This window comes from Mirounga angustirostris, unplaced genomic scaffold, assembly GCF_029215605.1.
Source record: "Mirounga angustirostris isolate CCGP_5_RB_7025 unplaced genomic scaffold, mMirAng1.0.hap1 SCAF_7, whole genome shotgun sequence".
NCBI lineage: Eukaryota > Metazoa > Chordata > Mammalia > Carnivora > Phocidae > Mirounga > Mirounga angustirostris.
This window is the reverse complement of record NW_026991715.1, coordinates 145998755-146009241: the sequence shown is the minus strand read 5'-3', so window position 1 is coordinate 146009241 and position 10487 is coordinate 145998755. Positions and strand designations below refer to the sequence as shown.

Sequence of the window (10487 nt, the reverse complement as noted above, 5' to 3'; positions counted from 1 at the left end):
GGTTCTGAGCTGGCAGCGAGCACACCCGAGGCCCCGGTGACCGCCACGGAGGGTCTCGGGGCTTACAAGGCCTCGGAGGTCAACCCTGCTCGGGCCCCCCACGGCTCACACAGGGTAGTTTTGACCGTGTTCCCCACTGAGCCCCTCAGCTTGCCCTCCCAGGCCAGGGATCCTCAAGTTGGCCCCCGATGGCTTCGTCCGTCTGGTTGTGTCCACCTTTGGGCCCCGAGGGCCTTGCACGGGCTGGCCCATGGTGGGCACGCTATCACCAGCGGTGAAAAGGCAAGGAAGGAGAGGGGCAGAGAGGGGTGGTTGTGTCCCTGGTGGTATCCGCATCCGACCCCCCCCCCGCCCCGATCCAAACAGTTTCTGCCAAAGGTGTGACTCCTCCAACCCAGGCTCTCCACAGCGCCTCCACGCAGAGCCATTTCCGCGGGGATTTGGCCCGCCGCACACTCTCTTCCCCGAGGCCGGGGCTCCCCGCGGCAAATCACCGCCAGCACCGGGACAAACCCGGAGAAGCCAGGCCCGGGCGGCGTGGGCTGGAACTGGACCGCGGCAGCCTCCTGCGGGCCCGCTCTCTGCGTTTGGCAGCCAGCCCCGAGCCAGAGCCCGGTCGCGGCCTCACGCGGTTCTCGGTCTTGACTCCGCAGATCCAGGCACCGTGACGTGGGCTGGGAGTGGGGGAGGAGGGCACCCCTCAAGCTCTGGCCTGGAGCCTTTCCTTTTCACCCAGTGTGCCCACCCGAGCCCTTAAGACATCACCCTAGCGTGGCTTTTAGGAGCAACCTGCGAGCCACAGCTGCCCGAGTTCTGCGTGATCGGGGGACTCTGCGGACCGTCCCCTCCGGAAGCTCCCAGTTCAAAGGGGCGCGGCCCCGGGCCCCCTCGGTGGACTCCGCGTACTGTGCACCCACTCGTCCTCCGTGCCCTTGTCCCCGGCGATTCCCCGGTCTTAAGCTCGGAGTGGAGTTGGCCCCGGAGCCCGGTCTCCTGAGGCGGTGGAGAAACGAGCTCGGCGGCTCCGGTGCCGCGAAATTGTTGCAACCCCGGCCGGGAGGCCTGACGCCCTGGGCGGTGCCGGGCCCCGGGGTTTGGAGGTTCCCGACGCGGGAAGCAGGCTCAGCTCGCGGCGTCCCCCGACCCCCACCTTCGCCCTCAGCCCCCGGGGCCGCCGAAGGGGGGCGGGGCCGCTCGCCGCCCGAGACACGGGCCTCGGGTTCTCCAGTTACGGCTTCTGCTTCTCCCGCGCGTGCCTCTCTCGGCTCCGGGGCAAGGCGGCCGGGTGCGCTGGCCCCGCGGCGCCCCGAGGCCTCGCTCCGCTCTGAACTTTTGCCGGGCGCCGGGCGCCGGGCGGGGGAGCCCGGGGCGCGCGCCTCCTCCCGTGCGGCCGCCCCGCCCTCCTCCCCGCCCGGTCCCCGCCCGCGCCCGCCCGCCCGCCGCGCCCGGAAAGCCCCCGCGGCTCCTCCCACCCCCGAGGGGCTTTCTCCAGCCTCCGGTGACTTTAGTCTCGGAGCGCGGCTGCCCGGCGCTCGTTTCCGCCGGGCTGGAGCGCGCGGAGCCCCGCTCTTCTGGGGCCGCGGGGGACGAGGGGCGGTGACCTCGGCGCACGCCCCGCGCCCCGGCCGCCAGCATGGTGTTGCTGGCGGGGCCCGGGCCGGAGGGCGGCGGGGCGCGCCGCGTGTCCCCGCAGACGCCGTCCCCACCCCGGGACGCTCTGGACGGGGAGGACCCTGCCGACTACGAGGAGTACGAGGACTTCTCGTGTCTGCCCGACACCCACAGCATCGCCTCGGACGACTCCTTCTACCCCGTCGGAGGCGAGGAGGAATACGGCACCGCGAGTGCGGAGAGCGTGCCGGAGGGCGTCCCGGAGGAGGCGACCCTCCTGCGCGCCGCCTGCGCCAACGACGTGGGGCTGCTGAGGGCGCTGGTGCGGCGGGGACTGAGCGCCGAGGAGGTGCAGGAGACCGACCGCAACGGCCGGGTAAGTTGGCGTCCCCGCCGGGGTGGGATCCCCTCCGCCCGCCCTCCCACTCCGCGTCACCCTGATCCCGGCTCTGTCCAGTCCCGCGCGCCTTGGCCGCTGTCCTGCGGCTCGTGTGGAGCCCTGGGCGGCCCTGCGCCTCCCCGGCCGGGCTCGCAGTCTGGGCGGCAGCGGCGGCGGGGTGCGAGGGTGGCAGTGGAGCGTTGCCGCAGGTCGCAGCGCCGCGGGAGACGCCGCTAGGCTCGAGTCCTCACCGCCTCCCTTTGGTTTCCCGCCCCCGGAGTCCTCCTGTCCTTGAATTCCCCCGCCCCCAGCCCCGGGGGCCCGCGCTCGGATCCGGGTTGGAAGCCCCTCAGCGGGTCTTCTCCATCTGGGCCCTTCTGACCGTTACCCTTCCTGGCCTGCAGGGACAACGTCCTGCCCCGAGCCCCAATTGCCACCCCGGCCCCCCGGCCCCTCCGCTGCCCTTGCCCTTTCTCCTCCACGCCCGAACACGGACGGGCTCCTGCAGGCCCCGGGGAGTCGGAGTTTCCTCCCGGATCGCCTGCCCCCCTCCCGGAGCCCCCAGCCCCGCGGCGCCCCGCGAGCGTGGTCTCCGACTTCGCCGCCCGCGTGGCCACTGCCCCGAGCCAGGGCCGGCCGGGGTCCCCGGAGCAGGGCCTGGGAAGGCTGTGGAGGCGGAGACCCACCCCGTAGGGCAGGCGAGGTTGCGGGGGAGGTGGAGGGAGGCACGAGGTATCCCTTAGTCACGTCAGGACTCAGAGATAGCAGGAAACATTTTGAAAAGGGAAGACAAAGTTGGCTTTCGAAGACTTGAGAACGCCTGGCTCACAGGACAACCCACCCAACCCTCGGAGGGACACACTGCAGAGGGACCCCAGCGGCCGAGCGCCCGGACTCCCTCTGGGTCGGCAGCTGCTCACCTGAGTGTCACAGTCTCCGGTCCGGTCCGGCGGGATCCGCAGCCTCAGCCTCGCACAGATCGGGAGTGCAAGTGCTTTTTACCCCGGAGCCTGTGGCTGACAGTTTTACTCGGGATCTCGGGGACCCTGTGCCTTCCGTTTATCTCCGGAGCGGGGTGCTGTGTGTCCCCCTGTGGTTTGGGCTGGGCTCAGTCATGGAGGAGCCTGCCAGTGTCACTTTCTGCTTCCACCCTTGGGCGGCTTGCTTGACACAGCATTTGAAAGCAGGGAAGGGACTATGCTTGGTGTCGTGTGTCGCCAGCGCTGGCCCAGAGGCCCCGGAGCCCTGGAGGTGTTAGGACCCCGGGCAGTGCCTGCACCCCTCCTTCCCTCTGCCCTCACGGGGGGGGGGGGGGGGGCTGCTGGGGCTGTTTCTGCAGCTCTACTTTGGCTTTTACTAAGGTGCGTTTTCACACACAGGTGTTTATAGGAGACCTCTCTTGCCTGAAGCAGGTAGCAGGGCCTGCTTTTAAGGAAGCTTCGCAAAGATCAGGAAGAACATGGTGGGGGGCTGGTCGGTCCCATCTCCTGAGCAGCCTGGGGTGTCCAGGCGGCTGGGGTGGGCAGAGGCCAAGCTGCTTTGAGGCTCCACTGGGCCCAGCTTTATGATGTTTCCTTTGGGGGCAACAAATAAAAGTTCGGGGACTGCTGCATTCTAGCCATCTGAGAACAATATAAACAGCCCGTGGCTGGGGGGTTTCTGGGCTACTTTTGAAAGCCACTCCCCAGCATAGGGTCCGGGGAGGGCAGTGGAACTGGACAGAAGGACAGGTTCCAGCCTCTCTGCCTCGGTTTCCTAGTTGTACCTCCCAGGGTCGTGAGCATGAAACCCCCTAATGCACATGACACTGACAACAGCCTTCGTTAACCATCCCCTCCTGTTTCTTGTCAGCCTCCTCCCGGCTGGGAAGAACACATCCTCCAGCACTTTTTCCTTCTGCCAGGCGAAGTTTTTTTTCTCTCTGCTGTTCCCCTTGATTGCAGCGTCTCCCTTTGTTTCTCTGCGTTGAGTCTCCTCCTCTCTGCTCCCCACCAAATCATGATGGAGAAATGGTACATGGCTGGCAAATGGCAAGACCCCTGGGCTCTTGTATCTTCTGATCAGAAGGAGCAAGTCCTGTGTTCTGCGCTTTGGGGGAGAGGGAGGCCAGAGCTTCTCTTCTTCCCAGTGGCTCCTAGATTCTGTTGATCAAACAGCCTCCGTCTTCCTATAAAAACTGCGAATAAAGTGCTGTAAAGGGCCAATGCACGACCAATGGCAAATGGGACAGCGAGTCATTGCAGATGTGTTTCTTGTTAGGCAACGGTCAGGTACTGTAGGGGACCGGAAGAGAAATCAACAGTCCTTGCCTTTGAGAGTTGGCCCTTTATTTGAGGAGAGCACTCACAATAATAGTACCTGGTGCTTAGAGAGGAAGACTACCTGGTGCTTGGAGCCCGAGGCAGGGTCCCAGAAGGCAGTCCAAAGAGATACAGAGCAAGTGTCTTCAATGCAAGGAGCTCCGACAATCCTGGGAGCCTAGTGAGGACAGACTTGGGGGGCTGTGGAGGGAGGATGTTCTGGTCAGCTGACCGAGCCAAGGGGGTGGTGGTGGGGGCAGTATGGTTGGTTGTGCTGTGGTACAGGGCGGGGGGGTATATGGGAGCCAGAGCTGGAGAGGAGAGGCCAACCCGGGTCTGGTGGCAAGAGGCCAGCCAGAGGAGCTGGCTAAAAAACAGGAAATTGGGAAGTGAACTGGTTTCAGTGTGATAGTGTTCAACCTTCTGGCAGAGGTGTGCTCACTCACTGCCTTCAGGTCTCAGGGGCACCTTCTCAGGTAGCACCTTCTCAGGAAGGGCTTTTGTCGTATCCCAGTCTAGCCTGCAGCACCTGGAGCGGGGTAAACACAATCCAGGGGTTCAGGGATTGAGAGTGGTCACTTGAGAGAGCAGCTGACATTTGACTAAGATGTAGAGAAGATAATGTGGGGGAAAGCGCTGCAGGTAGTGGAGCGGCAAGTGCAAAGGCCCTGAGGCATGAGCCCTTTGGGCCTGATCTACAAGCTTATCAAAATTAGTGATAGTAAAAACCTTACAGAAAGCCCTAGAGAGAAGTTTGGTGGAATAGAGGGGTACTTGCTCCATCTAGAGAATGTGCAGCTCACAGGTCCTGCCCACAGCCAGCTTCCTAGAAGAAAAATGTCTCTAAAGGCTTTGAAAGGATTTCTGGGTACATTTGTTGAGCTAATGATCTCCGGTCAATTAAGAAGGGAGTTCTGCCCAAGCTGACAGATGTTTCATTCGGTTTGAGTAACCAAGGATCAGATGTGTCTTGTTTAAGAAAATGTGTTCATTCCTGGCTCCTGAGATGGGTACTATCTTGGGTGTGGCTCAGCATACAGTTTTCTTCTAAAATATTTATTGCTCTAAAAGGATCGCATAATTTAATATGCAACATGTAAATATTTGTCAAATAATTCTCCAGTAACATTCAAAGTGTGCTCTTGCTGTCATTTAGATTTATGGTTGTTTTGTTCCCTGTGACTTGGGGACGGTGAAAGCTGCCATAATTCTTTTTCATAATTCTTCTCTTCCTCTTATTATCTCCCGAGATTCACCTTTATGGAGGTGACAGCTCTGGAGACAGCCCTGAAACCAAAAGGACGTGTTTGTGCTGCTTTCATTGTTGTAGAAAGGCAGTTCGAATGTCAGACAGCTCTTGAACCAAATTAGGCCCAATTATGCTAAATTTAAAATATTGCCCTCCTTTCTTGATGTCATTCTCAGGCATGTTTAAATTCTAGGGGCTCTCCAAAGGCCCCGCCCCCCAGTTGCTCTCTAGGCTCAGCCAATTTGCTGTCTAGGCTCAGCCAAACCCACACCACCCAACCAGCATGGGGGTGTCTCCCTTTACTCGTGGGGGAGCTTAATGTTTTATAGATTTGCAGCAGTGACCGGGACCTTTATCTTGACACACACACGAGAAAAAAAAATCGTGTTTGAGTTTTGGTTTTGTTTTTTCGAATGCCACAGAAGGATTGACAGACTTTGGAATCCCCTTTCCCGAAAATGAGAAATCAAGTTGTTGGGAATTCACACCCAGCCCTCTGCCTTCACCAGGCCTCAGGCCTCCTGCACTGCATGTGCTTAGAATGGGGCTAGTCTCGATAGAAGGAGAATTCTGGCCTCCATAGGTTTGAGGGCCATCAAGCCTGGGGAGCTTGTGGGCAGGGAGCTTGACTTTGCTACTTGGGGATGTATGTTAGTGTGTTATTTCTGATGTGTGGGGGAGGGACAGGGAAGGGAGGATGAGCAGATTAGACCAGAGCCCAAGGGGCAGGAGCAGAGAAGTGGTCAGCTGAAGTGGGCATGTGGCAGGCAGGCTGACAGATGTCTGTCTGCTTCTTCCTCCCCACGGACCATGGCGAGGGTGGGGGGGGGTAGGTGGGCTTAGGGGTGTCCCTCTGGGCCCAGCAGCAGTAGAGAGGTCCATGCCTTTTTTTTTGTATCTTGTTTTTTATTTTATTTTTTTAAAGGAATTTTTTTTTTTTAAAGATTTTATTTATTTATTTGAGAGGGAGAGAATGAGAGACAGAGAGCATGAGAGGGGGGAGGGTCAGAGGGAGAAGCAGACCCCCTGCCGAGCAGGGACCCCGATGCGGGACTCGATCCCGGGACTCCAGGATCATGACCTGAGCCGAAGGCAGTCGCTTAACCAACTGAGCCACCCAGGCGCCCTAAAGGACTTAATTTTTTAAGGACAGTTTTAGATTCACAGCAAAATTGAGGGGAAGGTACAGAGATTTCCCATCTACCTCCTGCCCCAACACGTGCACAGGCTCCCCCATGACCAATATGTGCAAGCAGAGTTGTGCATTTGTTACAACTGATGAACCCACACTGACACATTATCACCCAAAGTCCACGGTTTACACTATGGTTCCGTCTTGATTTTGTGCATCCTGTGGGTTTGGGCAAGTGTTAATGACATGTGTCTACCATTATAATATCGTTAAGAGTATCCCACGTGTTTCTGATACAAGTGTGGCAGGTCTCTGTGGCCACAACTATGCCAGATGCCACGTAACTGAAAACTCAAGGGTGTGTACAACAGTAAACATTTTGCTAAGGATGGCACAGCTCGGGCTCCTGAGTGGCTCAGTCGGTTAAGCGACTGCCTTCGGCTCAGGTCATGATTCCGGAGTCCCAGGATCGAGTCCCGCATCGGGCTCCCTGCTCGGCGGGGAGTCTGCTTCTCCCTCTGACCCTCCCCCCTCTCATGTGCTCTCTCTCTCTCTCATTCTCTCTCTCTCAAATAAATAAAAAAAAAAAAAAAAAAAAAAAAGGATGGCGCAGCTCCGCTGATCTGGGCTGGACTTGCGTTCAGCTGGAGTCGGCTGCGGCTGGCAGGACCAGGAAGGTCTTCTCTGCGGGTGACTCTGCCCCGTGTGGTTTCTCATCCTCCAGCAGGCTGGCCTGGGCTGGTTCTCCAGGGCGGGCTAAGGGTTTCAAGAGAGCAAGCGGAGCTTACGAGGTTCGAGGTCACTTCTGCTGACGGAAGTCTCAAGGCCCCAGATCTACCCTCTTCAGGGGGAGTTTGCTTTTGTTTGTAAAAGGATGTTATTTGCCAACCCTGAGCACTTACTTGTTTATTTTAAATTTAGTTTTATGAAGGAACATTTCAGGTGGGTACCCAAGTAGAGGGTACCGAAAGCCTCCACATCCTAACGATCCAGCACCAGGAAGCCATCTGCTTCCAAAGTTCTGTTTTAATTTTCACAGGAAAGGGTGGTTTTTGATGCTGCTTTTCGTGTGTTTGTGTGGATGAAGATTTCAGAAATTTAGGAAGACCATTGTCATGGGATTTCAAAGATTTATTTATTTATTTTAGAGAGAGAAAGAGAAAGAGAGAGACAGAGAGACGGAGCACGGAGGGGAGGGGCAGAGGGAGAGGGGGAGAGAATCCTCAAGCAGAACCCGCCCCACCGCCCGCAGCATGGAGCCCAACCTGAAGCTGAGATCACGACCTGAGCTGCAACCAAAAGTTGGATGCCCAAACGACTGAGCCCCTCAGGCGCCCCCATCGTCATGGGATTTTAGAGCCGGGTTATTTGTCTCCACCTTTTTGCAGTAGGACAGAGTGAGGCTGAGAGGAGAGGGCATCTAGTGCGTCAGGAGAGGTGGGTTCTGGAGGGACCCTGGAGCTGCTTCTGCTGCTCCTTGGAACCCCGGTGGGCTTCTCCAAGTGGCTTCTGAGCTTTCTACCCTTGCTTCCTCCCGGCTGGGCATGAGAAATGGGAGAGTGGTTGGCTGATTTTGAGCATCTGATTTCTTGTAAAGAAATCCTATACTTGTAAAGAAAGACCTAAAATAATAACAGGGTATATCATTTATTCATCTGACATTTATATCAGTATAATAGGCAAACCATTCAAAGCGATTTTGCTTGACATGTGGCTATGACATAGCAAATGCTCTAAGTACTATTTAATTAATTATAAATCACTAAAATCCAAGCCATCCTATCAGAACTTTAGGTCAGTAACTCTTTAAAGCTTATAGGATAATGCATATTTTCTCTTCTTCCTCTGTCCGTTATAGTAACATCTATTTTTCCAGGGAAGTGTCCTATTTTTTTCTAAGTTTTTAAGGCCAGTCGTCTGAAGTTTCTATAGAGTTCTCTTTTTAATGTTTGTTATTACTGTCTTATATCCTCTTTTTCTATATTTTTGAGTTTGTGCTGTTTCTCATTTGTGACAAATATTATAAAAAAAAAAAATCTATCCAGTCCGTCCTTTCGGAGAGTCAGCTTTTGCTCTGGATCCGTTTCTTCACTCTTTCATCAGTTTCTGCTTTTTTTTGAAAAAATTATTTCCTACCGTCAGGTTTATTCTGCCTATAGTTTCCTCTTGAAGTATCAGTTTTGCTTTTCCCCCGTTTGGTATGTAGTATTTTCTCATTGTTCTGTTCTAATTTACCTTAGGCTTTCTTTTCTTCTTTTTTTGATCTAGAAGTTATTTAGAATTATGTGTAACATTTTAAAAATATATATTTTTTGAGCTTTATTAAATGAATTTTTAAAACCTGATTCAGAGAATATGATCTTTGTGACACTTTGAAATTTCTTGAGACTGGCCTTAGAGCCTTTTATTGGGCCGGTAATTCTAAATTATAACCATGTGATAATCTGATTTCTCCAAATTAAGTCAAACAGTTCCATACATAAGATAATATGTAATTCCTTTTAATTAAAAGAAATAAGAAGGTTGTAGTGAAGTTGTTAAAATATGTGAACAAAGAAAATATGTTTCATTCAAGATGATTGGGAAGTAATTTTTTTAGACAGCCTGCTGGAATGCTGGTGTAGGTGCACGCATGTGCATGTGTGCGTGTGTGCGTGTGCATGCGTGCGAGCACGTGTGTGCGTGTATGCACGCGTGTGCGGGTGTGCACGTGTGCGTGTGCACGTGTGTGTGGGTGTGCACGTGTGCGAGCACGTGTGTATGTGTTCTTAAGAGCTCAGATTTTAAGATGCAGTAGGATATTAAGAATCCTTGATGTCATTCGTGTGTGTGTACATAAAAGAGACTATTTTCAAGCAGTGTTCCTAAATTTGAAAGACAGTTGAAGGTGAATTTTACTTATTTCTACCAAGTCAGAGATAGGAAATGAAGGGAGATGTGAAATCCCCAGTGACAGTTGGCTTGGCGGCCAAATTGGATCGGAGCCGTGGGATTGAGAGCAATTTCAAAGTAACAAAAACAGATGTATGCTTCCCAAGGCGTATTTATGTCAGCTCTGAATAAGTTCAATCCAAAGTAGGCAAGTGATGGGATATGGAGTCAAGCAAGCATTTCTCTCTGGCTTCTGTTTCTGGATTTAACTGACTCTTGGATTAGATGTAACACCTGCGGAGGGAGGGCCGTTCCAGCTGAGAGAGGCGTGGGCAGCCGGTGGGGAGGTGAGACCAGTGAAGAGGCAGGAGCGTGCTTAGGGGAACTGCCTAGCACAGGCTGTTAAATAAATTTACCATAGCCCACTTTCTGAGACAAAGGGAGGTGCGTGAAGTTGGTTTATACATAAAGGAAGATGGGGGGTTAGGCTGAGTGAAAAAAGTCCATCTCAAAGGAAATGATGCTGTATGATTCATTGGTGTAACATTCTTGGAATAATACAGTTATAGCGACGGAGAACAGCTTATAGGTTGCCAGGGTTAGGGTTTCGGGGAGAGGAGGAGTGGGTGCCCCTCTAACGGGGTAGCAGGAGGGGGCCTGTGGTGATGGACAGCCCTGCGTCTGGACTGCGGTGGTCTGCACGTGGGTTGACATGACACAGGACCCCTTGCCCCGCCCTACGCCCGAACAAGCTCTGGATCGCAGCAGTGCTCATTTCATGGTGGGGCTCTTGCCCTGTAATTATTGCAGATGTTGACGTTGGGGTGGAAAGCCGAAGTGGGTAGCTTTCTGTAGGTCTATGGCTGTTCACAAGAATGAAATGAAGGAAGGCAACTCTTAAAAATGGTTAAGATGGAAAAACTTTATGTCAGTTTTGCCACCACA

General features: G+C 54.7%; 1 protein-coding gene across 1 annotated transcript in view; it reads left to right on the top strand.

The window, feature by feature from the left end:
- Positions 1-1485: 1485 nt before the first annotated feature.
- ANKRD33B (ankyrin repeat domain 33B) overlaps positions 1486-10487 on the top strand; it is a 74431-nt gene continuing 65429 nt past the window's right edge. The window contains exon 1 of the mRNA XM_045863534.3: positions 1486-1987. Coding sequence (XP_045719490.1) covers positions 1634-1987 — 354 coding nt within the window. The 5' untranslated portion in view covers positions 1486-1633. The remainder of the gene's footprint in view (positions 1988-10487) is intronic.